Raw genomic sequence first — 17,766 nt, 5'->3', positions numbered from 1 at the left:
CTGATAACGGAGTCTTAGGGGAAATGGTTATGAGATCAGGGATGGGGGAAGCACCATAGCAGGAGACATTTTGTCTAGCGTTGTGGTTTCTCAAGTGGGGGTGGAAGGGGGAGGACCACTCAATTCCTATAGCAGGGGGACCCTCAGCACTGAGTTTCAGGCAGGAAGGGGGAGCTGTTGGGAGTTGGGAACACCCCACAGATACACTCTGCCCACTCCCTAGCCCCCTCAGCTCCAGCAATCTGGACCACTGAATCCCCAGGCTCTTGGATTCCTATAGCCCCCAGGGTAGAGCTAGGATGAGGACAGACCTGGGAAGAGAAGGGTGAGGTCCACCTGGACTAGGGCTAGAGCATGGTCCCCCCAGGACAACTGACCCCCTCTCCTGGGGAGCTAGATGACATTGTCAAAGAGCTGCATGGACCTCATGATGTTCTCGTCCTGTAGCCATGGTGGGAGAGAGGCAGATTGGAGAGAAAGAAAAAGAGCTTATCAGAGACAGGGAGAAGAACACTGACTCAGAAATGGGGACGTTCAGAGACAGAGAGAGGCAGTGAGGAAGGAGACACCCAGAGAGGTGGGGAAGGGACAGGCCTCCCCAAGTTATGAAGGAAAAGATTCAGAGGTGGCAGTGAGTTAGGGAAATAGTACTCTGCCCAAAGGAGCCTTCTCCTACATCATTGAATCAGGCCCTGAGTCCAGACCAGGGAAATGTAGAGGGCAGGGCCCTGTACCTTTTGACAAGATTCAATGAATTCCTCAATAGTCACCACGCCATCTTTGTTCCTGTCCATCTTCTGCAAAAAGGTAGTCAGGTAGGGAAAACAGGAGGGATGACAGGAGAGAGGCAGGCAGAACTCAGGTAAGTTCCCTTCTGCGACCTCACCTCCTTCCCTTCACTCTAAAACCCAGCCTACCCAGTCCCAGGCACCTGGAAGAAGCTCTCCACGTGTTCCCTTGGGGCCTCCTCCCGGAGTGCAGGATACGTATACTTGCCCATCATGTCATAGATGGACTTCATGATATCAAGCATTTCCTGTTAGGCCGAGAGAGAAGAGGATCCCTCCTCAGAGCCTCCAGCCTCCAAACTAGAAGGCCTAGAGCCTAGGGCAGACCCCACCCCTTGCTGGTGATGTATATGTGGGTCACATATCCCTCCTATGGGCCCTTTACACCTGCCCACACACAACCCCTCCAGCTGTTCAGTTGCCTTGTACCTCCTTGGTGATGCAGCCATCCTTGTTGAGGTCATACAGGTTGAAGGCCCAGTTCAGCCTGTCATCTGTGGTTCCCCGAAGAATCACTGACAAACCAGCCACAAAGTCCTAGGAAGGAGGCAGGGGAAAATGGGTCTTCTGATACCTTTCACCCAACCCTCTCTCTGGGTTTGGCCTGGCCCTGAAGCCCCAGGAAACATGCTTCCCTGGCCCACAGTCTCCAGCTCACCTCAAAACTGACTGAGCCATCATGGTTGGTGTCAAAGGCATTGAAGAGAAAAGTGGCATATGTGCTGGAGTCTGCAGGATAAGTGTGGATGAGTAAGCTTGGCTTCCAGACAGGAGAGGACTTCCTACCTCCCTACCTCTATGGGGCTCCTCAAACCCCATTCACTTGGCATTTCCAGCCCTCTCCCCAAGTCAGCCTAGAGATGGACAGCTGCTTCCTCTCAGGACTTGTCCCCTCACCTCCTTGAGGAAAGAACTGGGAGTAAATCTGCTTGAAGTTCTCCTCATTGACAATTCCGCTGGGACATTCCTGGGGGTAGCGTAGGGAAGGAAACCAGACTGAAGAAAGAGACAAAACCCCCTTCCACTCACCGCCCCCCACCACATTCCCACCCAACCCTCCCTGTCCAGAGACTCCCAAAGAGAGGGGAAATCTTCGTGTCTCCAGGGGGCTCACCATGTAGCTCTTCTCCTGGAGGAAAGACTTCTCCCAAGCGCACAAATAAAAAACACAGAACTGACAGACCAATCTACAGGCTCCGCCCCTTCTCAAACCAGCAGGAACCCCTATCTAGAAGTTCGGTCTGTGGTGGAAGGGGAGCTGTCCCTTCTCCTCCCCTCCCCTGTCACTCCTCAAAGCCTCCAGGCCAACCTTTCAGAAAAGTCCTGGATAGGCCCTGCCCCTCCCCAGTTTGGTTCAGCTTTGCACTCACGTTTTTGAAACCACGGTACAGGACCTGCAGCTCCTTGCGCGTGAACTTGGTTTGCTCCTGCAGCTGCTCCAGACCCTCGGGCCGGTGACACACGGTGGACAGTTCAAACTCATCCTCCACGCTGTCTGCGGGGTGGGGGCGGTTGGGGGGGACAGCCGCGCCTCAGGCCTGTCCCCCACGACCCCTCTTCAAAATCACTGAACCATCCATCCCCCCATATCCGACGCCGGAGACCAGCCTGCCAGTTCCCCGGACCCAGAGCCAAGGACATCAAGGCAAGGAAAGAAGATGCTGGTCGGCTTCGAGGTATATCAGCGGGCCCAGCCCAAGGCCAGGCCTGGCCCCAGAGCCCGGGGTCTGAGTCAGTGCTGGCCCCTGGGCCCTTGATCCCTGGTTGGAGGGGAAGGCCCCCAGCCCCGTCTTCGTCCCAAAAGGCCAGGAGTAGAAAAATTGGGTTGGAGAGGGGGCTTCTGAGGGTTCGAGCCCTGGGCCTCCGCTTACCAACTCAGATCCGCCCAGTCTCACCCTTGCCCCGCCCAGATCCTTCCCTCCAGCCAAGCCCCGCCTATCGCAGCCATGCCCGAGCCATGCCCCGCCCAGCTCCAGCCAAGCCCCCTCCACACCCCACTCCTGCCACACCCCTAGTGTGCCTTAGAGAAGGCCACCACCCCTGGCCCCCGTATCAGCCCCGCCCCTGTTCCCAACATCCAGTCCCCAGGCAGGTGCCCCCACCCCAGGCTCCCGAAGTCCCCCGCCCCCGCCCCCACCAGGAGAGTAAGTCACCTGGGTCCAGCAGGCGGGGTCTGTGGGGGCGGAGGGAGGCTGGGGCGGCTAATGCTGAAGGGAGCGAACTGTCACCGAGAAAGCGGAGGACCCGGCCAGCTGCACACACCTCGCCCCTCACACTCACAGCAAATCTCACAGACCTGCGTGTTACAGTGCACACACCCCAGCCCCCCCCGCGCACAGAGGCACACGTAACGAATGAGCACAGACACACACGAATCGGACCCCGCGCTCATCCCCCTGCCCCTTTTCCGAATCGACCCCCATTGTGGGACCCAGCAGAATCAAACACAACGACCTTCTCAAATAATGAGTACAAACCGGGCCTTTATAGCTTGCAAAGATGCAGTATGTATAATCCTGTGAGGTGGGCAAAGCCCAAATGAGGAAACTGAGGCCTACAGACAAAGCTTGGTCACTCAACTGGGGACCAGGCTGGTACTAGGAAACTCAAGTATCCTGGCATCTGGAGGAAGGCGGGCTCCATCATTACACTTGCATCCATCTAGTCAAGGCACTGGTGACCTACATCTCAAGGCCCAAAACATGCCCAGGGGCGGGGAGGGCGGCCAGACACTAACCCCAGCTGAGCCACGCACAGACCCTCACAGCCGCCTGGTCCCACCCCTGCCACACTGGCCACACTCACACAGGCTCAGAGTGGCCTCAGCCTGTCACACTGACCACGCCCAAACACCCAGATCCTGCCCATTTCGCACACCCAGATGGCCCACACACTCAGGCCCCGCCTCCAAACTGACCACGCCCACACATTCCGCTCTGCGCTGCGTAGCTACGCCCCCTCACACTCCTGGTCAGCCAGTGCCCAGCCCACCTCCGCCACACTGGTCACGCGCACACACACTCACGCCGGCCGGCTCCCCTCACACCGGTCAGACCCCGACACATACGGGCCCCACCCCCGGAAGCACAGGAGAGGCACTTGCTTTCACTGACTGAGGGCAGGGCTTGGGGCCCGCAGCAAGGCAGCAGCTTGAGGAACCGCTGCTTCAGCGCTTTTTTAGTGGGCCCTGGAGGGTGGCCTGGGAAGAGAGAAGACCCCAGGAAGGTACATTAACCCCACTGTCCCTCTGTTCCCTGTACCCTCCCCACCATCACAAATCAACCCCGGCTGGGGGCGGGTGTTGGGGGAAAATGGGGGGTGGGTAATGGTGAGAGTAGCTGGGGCCGGTTAGGGGAGTCCAGTGGGTTTCACAGGCATGGAAAGTCCACCAAGGTGGCTCGGCACCTTGTATAAAGGGACACAGCTGGGAACAGCGAGGTGGCGGGGGCGGGGGGGTGGAGTAGCATTGGCCTCAGTCTTTGTTGACCCAGCGTCCTTGGCTCCAGTGCTACAGCTGGACCTCTGAGGGTGATGTCCAACCCGGGGGCTGCCTGCCTCTCTCACACACACACACAGTGACAGGTGTGTATAGATAGTGTGATAAATCAGAGTGATGGATGCCACACAAGGACCGCTTGATACCTAGTACCTCATTCATACCCAGTGGCCTCCCAACACATGCACACACACACACACAGACATACACACTTTGACCTTGTACTTCTTAATACAAACATATACAAATGTGACTGACCTGGGAAAAACATGACAGACATACATTAGGAACCATACAGGCCATCTTACACACAGCATGATCAAACCACACAAGAACACACAATGACCCTGGGACATCACATCACAGTGTGGTCACCATGACATATCAAGGTCACCACACACATGCCCATATCATATTGTGACCTAGGTGCCCATGGCACCCAGATACCTAAGACTGCACCTCACCCACAGAACCTGCATTTGCCCTGGGTACACCCCCACCTTTCTTTCCTATAACCCCTCAATCCAAGGCACCTAGAATCTTCCCGCCAGCAGAACAGAGTTCTCAGCGAACTCATCTGCCCTAAAAGTGTGTCCCTTCCCAGTCTTTTCCAGTATGGCTTACTCTTTGAAGGTGAAATGATAGCAAACTTTGAGGCAATGACAGACCTTGGAGATGAGTATTTTGTTGTAATGTGGGACTACCCGGAGCCCACTGATCACAGTTCCCCTCACTTCCTCTTATTTACACATGTGTCCTACGGCTCTAATTGTATCCCAGGGAGACCCTCCAAGTTCCTGTTGTGTGTCTGTCTCCTGGCTGCACCCACCTCCAGACTCCAGGGCCAGAGCTCACTGGACCTGGCATACTGACTGAAGCTGGCCTCACTCCATTCCTGGAGGGGCCCAATTTCCTTTAGTTGTAGATTGGCACCCCAGCTCCCTTGCAGGCCCTGCCTCCCAAGCCGGCTCCACCCTCAGGAAGATGCTGTGCTCCCAGGAGGGAACTGCTTGAAGTCAGCGCCTCCTCTCCCTCCCATTTGTCCTCTCTCCCCAGGAGCTATGGAGAGGTGGGAGGGAGGCAGTGAGTTGGGTGAGGGATCGACAGCGGCCTGGCCTCTGGCCCAGGGCTCCATTAGTCTGGACTTTGGTTTCCTGAAGCCGATTGTGCCTGGGGCCTCTGGTGGTGTAGTAGCCTCTGGACTGGGGAATGGCTCCCCCTGCCTCTCCCAACCTCTCCCTCTTCACACATCCCCCCATCTGGTCCCCTGCCTGCTCCAAGGACTCAGTCTCCTGTAGGCTCCTCAGAAGGTGGGAAGAGAAAGGGGGTGACTTCAGCAGACAGGATGCCTCCCCCCTTCCCACCAATAGTCTAAAGGGGATGGAAAGTTAGAGCCCGACTGACTTAATCTTCCCAGGACTGGATGAATCCCAGTTCATCTAGGACCAATCCCTGCGACCCACCCCACCCCACCCCAATAAATGCAGCATAGAGGATGGAGGGTAGACTAGGAGTTTTCTGCTCTTACGGAACCCTAGAGCAGGCAATTCACGGACCTTCTTCCCTAGCTCCTTTCACATTTTTTCAGTTCTCCCAGGTGTCTACCCTGCAGTCCTCTTATCATGATTCTTGCCTGTTTTCCTGTAGCCATGCTATGGAGCTGCACAGGTCTCGGCATGAAGAAGAGGGAGAGGCTAAAACTCCCTGGGGAGGCAGAACATGTTCCCCTCTCTACCTCCAGTATCATTCTCCCCACCTGACTTTGGGGTTGGGTGGAGAATTGCCTTCCCACTCCCAATGTCTAGACTCTGGAACCCATTCTGCCCTTAGATCCTGAGAGGACCTGGGAGAGGCAAGGCGGCTTGGGAGGCAGGGTCCCTGATCTGATCCACCCCTCACTCTCCTACCAGATTTGTCTATGAATGTCTCATTCACAGTGATCCCACTCCTGTCCCTCCAGAACCCACCCCATCCCTAGCCTTGGGTATGGAGCTGGTATTTCATCAGGGAACTCTGGGAATAGCCACACACACAATCAGATGCCCAAAGAGGCTCAGCCACACAGTCCGTGCCCCTCAGGCACAGTCACATCTGCCATCTCATAAAGCGACACACTCTGTCACTCAGACACATTAAATCACACCCCTGTCACATACACAGGCTCAAGTAGTCATACGTTTTGTCCTTTCTCACACACGTGAACACACAGCCACACCCCCTGTATCTCTCACACACTGAGTCCACACACACCCTGTAACCCACGCCTGCAAGGATGGAGGTGTGGAGAGTCACACACATCTTCAGAGCCGTTGTGGGTCCCTGGCCCCAAAAGGGACTCCCCAGAAGTCTGGTGTTATCTCAGGACCCCTGGAACCTCCTTCCTCTATTCCAGATACCCCTGCCTGTCTCCAGACTTTTCCTCATTCCCCCCAGTTTACCCTTATCCTCAATCCCAGTCCCCCCATGCTGTACCCCCTCATCACCTCCCTGGCTCCTGGCCCTCTCTCTTCACCTCCCTCAGACACCCAATCCCCCAGATTCCCTCCTCGCCTCCCCCAGATCCACTCCTTGAGTCCCCCTCTTTGCCTCTCCCAGATGTCCTGTTCCCCCAACTCCTCTCCTCCCCTCCCCCAGATGCCCCATCCCATCACTAACCTGCTTACCCCCGCAGCCCTCACCCCAGTCATAAAGTCAGAGTAATCTTCTCCCCAACCCTGAGGGCCACTGTCCTTCTAGCCAGCAGGCCAGACATGCCAGACACCTGGGTTACCTTCCAAGGAGACAGGCTCAAAGAGGCCAAACTGCTCCAGGACCTTGACAAACAGGGCGAGGACCACAAGCACAGCGACCATCTCCAGCCCTTCCAGGTTCATGGTGGGCCTGGGGCATGGCCCCACAGGCTGAGGCTGGCCCTCCCTACTCACACTTCCTCCCCCTCAGGCTCCCCAGCCTGAGTAGGACTGCCCGCAGTCTCCCTCCCCCTCTCGCTCCCCGGATCTCCTCCCTCTCCCCCCCCCGCCCCCCCCCCCCCCCCGCCTCCCCACAGGCCTCCCAGCCACAGCCTCCAAGCCACAGCCTCTTCCTCTTCATGGGGCCACTTCTACCTATGGATTGGTATCTCCTCCAGAGCTTTTGGTGTGAAGGCTACGGGCCAGGCCAGACCAGAGAAGGGGGGCAGTGCCCTGCCTCTGCCCCTGAGACAGCTTCCCTCAGACACCCTGTGGCTACTCTGTGCCAAAGAGAGGGGGCAGAGGGAAAACCTGTGCTTAGAGAGAAGGCAGGGAAGGGCAGGGTGTGTGTGTGTGTGTGTGTGAAACTAGGAGCTGCACATGCATAAGTAATAGATATGTGGGTCAGAATATGTTATGGGTGTCTGAGTGTCTTCTTGTGTGTATATTCCTGTATGTGTATGGAGAGTATGTGTACCTCCTCTTACGTGTGTCTGTGTGTGTGTTTACACATGATTGTGCACCTGTCCTAGGGGTGTGTGTGGTGTATATGGGTATGTAACCTGGGTGTCTGTGGGGTGTGTGTGTGAGAGTGTATTGGAGTATTTCTGAGTGTGTATGGGGTGTGAGGTATCTGTATTTTAGCAGGGTTGTGGCATGTGGGTCTGAAGATTGGTAGTATGGATGTGTCATATAATTAGGAGTATGGGTCTATGGTGGTTGTGTAATTGTATCTGCATGAAAGTGTATGAGAATATAAGGGAGGAGAAGGTGGTGACCTCTCCAGTCAGGAGGACACCACCACCATTGATTGCGGTTGCCATGGAGACTGAGAGGCGGGAAGCACTCTCTTCCCACAGGCCACAGGGAAACTGAGGCCCAAGGGAGGGAGGATTAGGTCCAGTAGCCTGGGCAGGAAAACAGCCGCTTAGCCCTATCATGACCCTCTGGGGAGGGGACTTATTGCAGCTGCCTTTGGGACCCAGAGAATCAAGCTCCTTGGGAGAGGAGGGATGTGCTCTTCCTTTCCTCCTGGCAGGGGCCTCACCCAGGAGCTGCCAAAACCCTCCCTGTTCTTTGGGAATCTTTACTGAGCTGATGGAGAAACCCAGAGTAGGAGGGAAATCTGAACCTTCCAAGGGAGCCACACAGCCCCGGTGTATTCCTGGAGCCCCTCCCCCATCTTCCCGTCTCCCTCAAGGTGGTGGTGATGGCGGCGGTGGTGTCTGTAAGTGGGGTGGGGGGAGGCTTGCAGAACCAGGGAGCCAGAAGATAAGAGCCTCTGGGTTACTGCCACAGCTGGCTAGGGATTGAGCAATCACTATGTGCTAGATAATGTGCTATGTGCTTACAGACATTATCACATTGAATTTTCACAATAAACCTATGAAGGAGGTACTGTTATCCCCACATTATGGGTGGGAAAACTAGACAAAAGGAGCTTAAGAAAATCTCCAAGATCAATAAGTGTCAGAGCTCAATTTTAACGCAGCCTGACTCAGCCTGTGCTCTAAACCACCACGCTACACTGGCTCCTTTCATAGACAGCTTGCCCACACAGGAGGCCCAGTTTAGGGGGATTAACCCAAGGGACCCTTGCCACCTCGTCCAGCTCTGGGATGTGTTTCAGCCTCAATTGTGGGGTGGGGGTGGGGATGGGGGCTAGTCCCTACTGCTTCATTTGAGGTTCACGGATCTGCAGTTCTACGTGGCCACCACTGGGGGGTCAGGCATCCATCTCACACCGTATCTTACCCCTTCCCTCTCCACCAACCCTTCCAACATCCTTGGGAAGGAGGGTATGCCTCCGGCAGACTTGGTCCTCTGCTTGTCCCCCCTCCCTCCCCCAGGAAGAAGTCAACTCAGGGACTGTTTTTGGCTTCTCACACCTTTGGAGGTTACAGGTTTACAGATGAAATGAGCAAGCATCTCCCTCTCATCGTCCAAAATCCATGCCTGGCATTTAATACCCTTCCCCCACCCTCATCAGCAGATGCCTTTTTTTGAGCCAGTTTCGCCTCCTCACTGTCCCCCAAACACACCAAACTCAGTGCTATCGCTGTGGCTTTGCTCCTGCTATTCCCTCTGCCTGGAATGAACTCCCTTTTGCTCTCCTATCCTACAGTTCTTACCTGTCCTTTAGAGACAGCTTAAATTCCCTTCCCTTCAGAGCCTCCAGCCCTCAGCAGGCTCCCAGCTACCTGAAATTCTACGGTAGCCCATTGGGCCCTCAAAACTCAGCACCTAAGTCTGTAATGTTATCAGTGGGAACAGTAAAAGGAGGCAGCGTAGCATGGTAGCTAACAGTGTGGGCCAGGGTGCCAGACTCCCTGGGTTCAAATCCCAGCTCTGCCCCTTGGAATTAACTGGGAAAGTTCTTAATCTCTGTGTGCCTCGGTTTCCTACCTCATATGGTTGCTAGGCCCTCCTAAATGAACTAATACACGGAAAGCTGTTAGAATAATTCCTAGCACAGAGTAATTGCTTATAATTGTTTACTGCCATTATTAATAATATTATACTCCCCCCTTACATATCTTAGCAATTTACAAAGCATTTCCACAAACATTGTTATTTCCATGTCTTCTCATGACAACCCCATGAGGTAGGCAGAGTGAATAGTATTGTGCCCATTTCACTGATGAGGTAAATGAGGCCCAGAAAGGTAAAGGAACTTGCTCAAGGTCACCTAGCTAAGAGGAGATGTTGCAAATTTGAACTCAGGTCTTTCTGGATCAGTCCTGTTTCCTCAATTAGATTCCAAGCTCCTAGAGGGCAAAGATGTTAAAAAATTGGACATATACAAATTGAATACCAGGCTCTGAGCTGGTGTCTGTGGAACAAAGGTGAACCAAACAGGGTTCTGGCTCTCCTGGGCAGGGAGAGACAGCCCACTGACAGAACTATAAGGTATCTACTCATTCAAAAAATATTTGTTGTGTGCCTACTATGTGGTAGGAACTGTTCAAAGCAGGCCATGAAATGAGCTCTAGTCTTCTAACTGGGAGCCCAGGAAAAACCTGGAGAGGGTATTTTTTGAGCTGGTTCTTAAAGGATGGCTAAAATGTCAACAGTCTGCCTTAACAAAGGGACCAACATTTATTGAGCATGTTTTGTGTCCTTGATACTTTACACATGTTATCTCATTTAGTCCTCATAATAGACCTGAGGGATAGGGTCTATTATTCCTGTGTTTACAGCTGAAATGGTCAGATTGAGTAGCAGTATACCCATTTTGCAGATGAAGGAACTGAAGCTCAGAGAAGTGATTGTCCCAAGATAACACAGATGATAAAGGATAGGTCGAGACTTGAACCAGAACCAGTGATCTGCCAGCTCCCTCAGGCTGTCTCTCCAACGTGTGTGGAGGTGTCAAGGAATCCTGAGTGACTGCAGCTTAGTTCGTATTGGGGGAGCTATGAGTGATAAGACCAGAAAGGGGCAGATTCCATGGAGCCTTGAATGCCAAGCCAGGCTATTTGATTGGAAAGAGGCAGCACAGCAGCATCTCCTTGATCTCTGCTGCTGATTCACAGAAGGACAGACTGACAACGGTTTAGCCGGTTGTCCTGTCTGCGGACCCTCCTCTTCCTTCTCTCACCCTCACCCTCAACCTTCAGAGACCTTGACCCAGCCTCACAGGACTCAAGGTCCTAAATCAACCAGGCCTCTGGTGAGAGAATCTGATAGAAGTGAAAGAGCAAGTTGTTTTTCAGGCTCTCTCTTCCCCCCACTCAGAGACCTCTCAAGTCTCTGGGCTCTGTGAGAAAGTTGCCCAGGTCTGTCCTCCCCAAGCATCCCTGTGCCACTTTGCTCTTCACACAGAGGAGTGAAGTCTTAATGAAAACACTTCAGGCAGAGTGAGGGCTGAAGGGAAAACTATCTTGAAGCATTAGGTGAGCCCTCCCTTAGATCCCTCAAATCTCACCACGGAGATACACCTATCATTTAGTTATTTACCTCCCGAAGTTCAAACCCAGAGAAATACTGCCTAATGAAGGGGGCCCATAGTATGTAACTGTCCCACTTTCCCATCTGCCCTTGCTCCCCTAGTGAAGAACCCAACCAGTAAAGACCCTTCTGTCAGCCCTCCAGCCCCACTCCATCCCCAGCCAGGCCAGAAGACAGAGCAGCCCCCAGCTGTATCAGGTAATTAATGACCTCCCTAGGCCCTGGGGCTATTTTAGGGCCTGGAAGTCATGCCTGCTATGATTGAGAGCTGGCCCCGCCTGGCTCCAGCCATCTGTCACTTGAGACAGGCCCAAGCAGGGGGCTTGGAGGACACATGCTTCCCAAGAGACATCCAAGCATGGCTTTGGCTCAGCCCCATCTCCTCTCCTTCTGGGAGCACATTGTAAGGAGAGGCCTGCTTATACTCCAGGGGCTCAAGGGGATACTGTGCAGAGAGCCAGAGAACTACAGATCCCAGAGTGCCACCAGGCTAGGATGTTTTGGTCTCCCCAGGTCAGGTGGGGAGGAGATGTTGGGTTCTGTGGGCCCTGCCCAGGCAGCTCTAAGGAAACCCAAGTGGAGGTGTGCATAATCTCAGCAGTGCCATGATATAATACCCACAATCCATGTCATAAATTCCACAAATCCCACACCAAGGTACAACGTTATGAAGTCTATACAGCTAACTTAGTGTGACTCAGGAACCCCCAACCCAACTCTAAAGCATAGAACTCCAGGTACATGCAGTCTTAGTGTCACAGAATTCCAGGGATACGTAACCCTAGGGGTGCACAGCCCCAGTGATCACAACCCCATTGAGGCACAAACCCCCTTAATACAGACTCCCAGAGATAGACAAAACGGTGACATACAATCCTTATGCCACACAAGTCTATCCATCCATCATGCATAAACTCACTAGCTGAGTTCATGTTGGTCCAGTCCCACCTCAGGATTTTTTCCTTCTGCACACTGCCCCTACTCATCTTAAGATCCCATTAAACTAAGCAATTCGGTAAAGAGCTTTGCCTTTTCCCTGCTCTGCTGCAAGCTTCCTCCCTTCATCCCTGTGAGGGGCCTTGCCTCTTACATCCACCTGCTTGAGGCCCCCACCTCTGCTCTCAGTAAGGAGCCCTGCCCCCTCTTCCACCATTGTGAGTGACCATGATGCCCCTTCTCCTTTCCTCTTTGAAGACCCCTATGTCCTCCACCTTCTCTTTACGGGACCCTATCCCAAGTTCCACTTCTGTTGGAGTCTTGCCCTTTAAACTCTTTTCTTTGAAGGATCCTGCCCCTTCCACCTCTGTGAGGGGCCCTTTCTCTCCCCACCTCTGTAAGGCTCCTATCCCACTTCGCTTAATTTTTGAGGGGTCCAGCCCTTTCCTCCCTTCCTCATACCTGGCGACAGCGACCCAGTCACCAGCTGGTAGAGGGATCGCGCTGCCTGCCCCAACGGGCTCCGGCACCTGCTGGGGCATCTGTTCATGGTCCTGCGGTGAGCACAGAGGTCAAGCTCCGCCCCCAAGGCCCGGGGCGTTCTGATCTCCGCCCCCAACGGAGTGGGCCCTGCGTGGGCGGCGCGGGAGGGCCGGACCCATAGGACCAGGATCTCAGGCAATAGAGCCTCGTTCCGCTTCCCGTCTTCTCCCGGCCACACGAGGGGAACTCACCCTGGCCCCTGCGCCTGAAGCACCCGTCCCCCAAATTCCCAGACTCGGGCGGGGCGGGGCCGGGGGGGAGGGGCGGCACGGACTCTCCCTCACAGCCTTCTCTGGGAATATTTTCTGAATTTCCGGTGGGGAAGGGGGCACCCACGGTTTTTGAAAAAGGAGCTGGAGAGGGAATGAACATTATCTTTCATTGCCCCGCTTCATCCCCTCATTCTCTGCCTGTCACACCCCTCCTCTTCCCATTTTGACAGAGAGATGCGAAGGGGTTAGAGGACCCAGTTGTCATGGCAACTCCCCACACTTCCATACTTCCTGGACCAATGGGCGCGAGAGTAGGAGGGAAGAGGAGGAACTGACCAGTGTATTGGAGTGACAAAGGGGCGGCAGGGACGTGCCCCTACTGGTCTCTGTCTTCTGGCTCTGAATATCTTTTTCTTGTAACTGTTTTGTGTCCCTGTGTCCCGGTCCGGCGGGTTCACACTCTCCCCTCATATGCCGATTGTCAGCCAGATGCATCGAGGAGAAGCCCCCCTACCCACAGTCCTGGCCCTGGACTCATCCCTATCTGGTTATACCCAAAGTAAACCCTTCCAGGACCCACTAACGCCTTTAAACTTCTGACAGAGCCTATGGGGATCCCACTCCTCCGACTGGGATCCCGTATTTTTGGCTGAAAATCCTACATTTACGAGGCGAGAGTCACCCTGAACTCCATGGAACCTTGCCACTTGATTTGGCAACATCCTCATCTGGAATCAGCTCCGCAAGCATGGCTCCTCTAAAACCACACGGGGGCGCGCCAGTCCGGGAACGATATTTATGGCCGGAGGGACGCAACTCCGGAGATCCCAAGCCGGGACCCGAGCTCAGGCCTTGGCCAGCCAGGTCCCAACTCTCTCCTCATCTTCTCCAGTCCTTTTCTTGCTTCCGGCTTGGACAGGACCGCAGCGAATCGCTGCCTTTTCCCACCTCGCCGCACTGCCAATAGGTCCTGCCGGGCCCGGAGGTGCTAGATGCGGGACGGGGCGGGGTGGGGCTCAGATTGTTTTCTCCTAAAAGTCTCCCCCAGATTTGTTTTGAGCCTGGGGTGGGAGTGGGTAAGGAAAGAGGCTCGGGCAACCCAGGATGACCTGAGGTATGACTTTAGCGCCCCCTTCCTGTCAGCCTGATAGGCCGGGATGACTGAAGCCAAAGAATATCCCCAGGTCCGATTCCAGGAATCCCGCCTGCACAAGGAAGGAACATTGGGAATTTGGCTGGCCCTGCTGCACTTCCGCCTTGCAAGCGCTTCAGCACCGCGGACAACGACTCCCCATCCGGCTTCAGCTCAGGCGTCTCCGAGCACCCACCGCCTTAACACCCACCGCCTTAACACCGGCTTCCCAACCCCATTTATCTCCCGCTGTAAGACAAGCCCTCCTTCGAAAGAAGAGCTCCTGGTAGTCTTATTTCTACTTCCCAAGTTGCGTGTGGAGCTATCTACAGCGAGGATGCTCATGACGTGGAACACGATTCTTGATGCTTGTCAACATTTGAACTTTCTATTTCCCTTGGGGGGCAAGCAGGTGGGAAGTAGTATTTCCCATTTTACAGATGAAAAAAATGAGGCCCAGAGAGCAAAAGTCATACAGAGCTGGTATTCACACTTCTATTCCTGCACCTTCCCGTACAAGGGCTTCCCCACTTCCACCCAGTCTCTGATTCAAATAGCCAAGTGGGGAGCAGATGATTCCACTAAAGGGGAGAATCAGTTAAAGCAGGAAGCAAACACTGATTCATGTGGAGCTAATGAGGGCGCTGGGGCCCTTACTACTCTCAAGGATCCTGAGTTGGTGAGAACACAGTTTAAAGCAGAGCTAGTCACCTGGACCTTTGGAATCCATCCAGGCCTGAGGCACATCTAGGGCACATCTGGGGCCTGCCTGAGTGGAAGGGCTCCCCCTTCTGGGAGTCTGGGCATAGTGACAAGAACCTCCCCAGGGTGTGTTAGTCAGGGAGACACTTTTTCAAGGCGCTACAACCTAGTCCTCTCCTCTTCCCCAAGTCTTAACCTCACTCTCCTCAAGACAGACAAGGATCATGGCCTCCCTTCACCTCCCCAGCTTGTTTCAGACACAGGGGAGACAGTCTCCCTACTCCCATTCCCTGTTGGAGTTCTTGGGCAGGCTGCACACTGAGAGACAGAAACACACGTATATGGAAATGTACACAAGGTGACACAGTCACCCACACAAACACGTGGATCTGCCTACCAAACCCAGGAATATGCACAGGCACAGATGTACTGGTCTCACATACCTCCCCAGTGTGGGAGAGAGAGGATGCCTGAGCAGCAAAGTGGTTTGGGGGGATACTTAGAAGGGGAGGCCACATGGTACCTCCCAGGCCTAGAGCTTCTATCTCTGGGTCTGGAGGGGAGGCTAAAGGGTTTGTTTTCCTCTGGGTTTGGGTGAAGTTCTGGGAGGGTTGTTGGGGGTTGAAGGAGCTTCAGTTGTAAGAATGATCTCTAAATACTTTGTGGGGGGGGTGCTGATCCAGAATTAACCAAAGCCTCCCCACAGGAGCCGGTGACGCTCCTGGAAGCCAGGCTGGGTAGATGGACACCAGAGTCCTTCCTTGGGTCGACCCGGGCTATTTGTGGAAAACATGGGGAAGCAGTGGTGTGCACTAAAGACCCCCTTCTGCCCCAGGAAGCCAGAGAGGCAGCAAGGGTAAGACATGCCATAGACACTCACAGAGCCCCACTGCAGACATCACCACATGAAAGTACACAATCAGTATCAAACACCAATATAACCCGCACAGTCTCACAATTAAAACACAACACAACCCACTTTAACACATGCTTGTCCCAGGAGGTTCACAGTCATAAAGTCTTACAAAGAGACATACCACCATAAAGTGAAGACCTGACGCATACTGGTAGTCACATGCCACTTCATACAGAAAATCACACACTCAAAGCACAGAGTTGCACACAGAACAGAGATACTTGGTTAAAACAACTTCATCAGTACAATCAGGGTCCAACACAACCTCACTGAAACATCTGACAAGACATACAATTGCACAATCACACGCAATCACACTCACCCTGGCTGTCACCAAGCCCAGGGCACATGGCAACCAGCTGTGGGAGGCGCACACACATACATACACACAGACACAAAGAATGACAGGCGCTCTCGCACGTAACACCTCCCACTATAGACACCCTCCTAGCCTTGTGTCATGCATGCCCACACCTGCTGCCTCTCCCCACCTGCCCACGTGCTCTGCCCCCAACCCCTCCACCCCCCACCGCGGGACCCAAGGCTTTGAACCTCAGTGTCCTGCCGCCCAGAACAGCCGGGAGGGTACCTGGGAATGGGTCAGAGTGTGGGTAAAGGCCTGGCAGGGGTTAGAGGGGCTTAAGGGTCTGGGGGGATGGAATCTACCCTCCTTCCCCCGACCCCCAAGCCACTGACTCACCCGTGAGCTGGTCATAGGATCCGTCCAGGTCTCGGGAATCGGACAAACTCTCCTTACGGCCCTGGCCCCGCATGGCCCCCGGCGCCCCCCTCCCGTCCCCACCTGGGCCGTGGGAGGGGGCGCCGGGTGGCTGGGATAGAGAACTCACACGGCGCCCCCTGGCGGCGTAGTGCGCTGCCGGGGGCTGGAGGCTGGAGAGTCCGCGCTTGGGCTAAGAGCCTGGGGACCGCCGCGGTCTAGGGCCCACCTGGGGATCCTGGGGCAGGAGCGGGAGGCTTGGGCAGCAGGTGAGCGCAGAGCCGGAAGCAGAGTGGAGCGGAGAAGAGCCCGGAGCTGGAGCCGAGCCGCCTCTCCTCCCGCCCCCTCCCCGCGGCTGTCACCGCCACCTCCCCCCTTTGGCGCTGCCGGGATTGGCTCCCCCTACCCCCGCCCCCTCCTCTTTGCAGTTCGGGGGAGGCACCCGGTGAAAGGGTGAGCTGAGAAGTGCGGGGAGGGAGACGAGCTCTCTGGCAACACTACCCCCTAAACCTGAAGCCCCGGGTCTTGCGGGTGGAGGAGGGAACAGGGCCAGAAAGGCTCCACTATGAGGAATCCCCGCCCCCGATTCTCAGCACTCCTTCCCCTACCCTCAGCACTGGCCCGGGTATGTATGAGTCCCTTGTTGGTCTCCCTGTCAGCCCCTATTTTCTCTGTTGTTCTCCACCCATGTATGAGTCTCTTTGGCCCCCACCAGTGCCCACCCTGCTTGAAGGGGGTTAGGGATGCAAAGGTCAACTCAGCCTCTAACGCAGGTTTATCTCAGGCCAGTGGACTACAATTTTCTCTTCTCTTAGAAGGACCCCTACCCTCACCCACTCCAGGACCCTGTCTCTGGGCCCTATTCACTCTCAAGGTGCCTTCTTCCCTGATCTAATGACCCCCGCTGGCCAACTGGGAAGAAAAAGAAAAGAAAGAGTGAACCAGGTCAGTTTCTCAAGACTTTCTTGTTCTTCTGTTCCTTTTTTTTTTTCTTTCAACTTTCCTGCCCTGCTCTCTTCTGTCACCTGCCCTGTCCTAGATTCCTTCTGTTTTCCAGAAGATTTGGGAAATGATTGAGGGGTTTGGGGATGCAGGCAAGAATGGGGGAGAAATGCCCTTGTTATGAGGCCCCCTTCCCTTAGACTAGCTCTTTTTTTCTGAAGCTAGCGGCTAGCACAAAGCTCGGCTACCTCCAGCTCCCAGGAATGGCTACTGAACGACTGAGCCTACTAGTCTGACCTCCCCCACGATCCTTCCTGGGCTCCTAGCCCATGAGCCCCCCAACCACCATGAGGATTAGGGGTGGGGGCAATGTCTGATGTGTTTTGATGGTATGGTGGCAGTGTCCCAGGTAATCCTGCCTGCCCAATGGCTCCTCTGGAGGAGTGACCTGCTGAGACGGAAAGCTTCAGCTAAAGTGACCC

The 17,766-nt window shown here is 54.7% G+C and overlaps 1 protein-coding gene across 7 annotated transcripts; it reads right to left on the bottom strand.

Annotated features, from left to right (window-relative positions):
• Window positions 1-331: 331 nt before the first annotated feature.
• On the bottom strand, window positions 332-16,397 carry KCNIP2 (potassium voltage-gated channel interacting protein 2). Of its 7 annotated transcripts, none has more exons than XM_061194012.1 (10): window positions 16,325-16,397; window positions 3,892-3,987; window positions 2,942-3,040; window positions 2,159-2,283; window positions 1,686-1,755; window positions 1,447-1,517; window positions 1,218-1,325; window positions 932-1,036; window positions 735-797; window positions 332-441 (listed from the first exon to the last, which is right to left on the bottom strand). In XM_061194012.1, the coding sequence occupies exons 1-10, from the start codon at window positions 16,395-16,397 to the stop codon at window positions 394-396; spliced, it is 858 nt and encodes a 285-aa protein (XP_061049995.1). In that variant the 3' UTR covers window positions 332-393. The 7 variants fall into 7 exon arrangements, with proteins under 7 accessions (XP_061049995.1, XP_061050004.1, XP_061050013.1 ...); XM_061194021.1 differs by having other exon boundaries at window positions 2,942-2,995; XM_061194030.1 differs by lacking the exon at window positions 2,942-3,040.
• Between the last annotated feature and the right edge of the window lie 1,369 nt (window positions 16,398-17,766).

The sequence above is a fragment of the Eubalaena glacialis genome, chromosome 1, assembly GCF_028564815.1.
Source record: "Eubalaena glacialis isolate mEubGla1 chromosome 1, mEubGla1.1.hap2.+ XY, whole genome shotgun sequence".
Classification (NCBI taxonomy): Eukaryota; Metazoa; Chordata; class Mammalia; order Artiodactyla; family Balaenidae; genus Eubalaena; species Eubalaena glacialis.
Note: the sequence above shows the minus strand (reverse complement) of the source record. Positions and strands in the feature narration are given on the sequence as shown.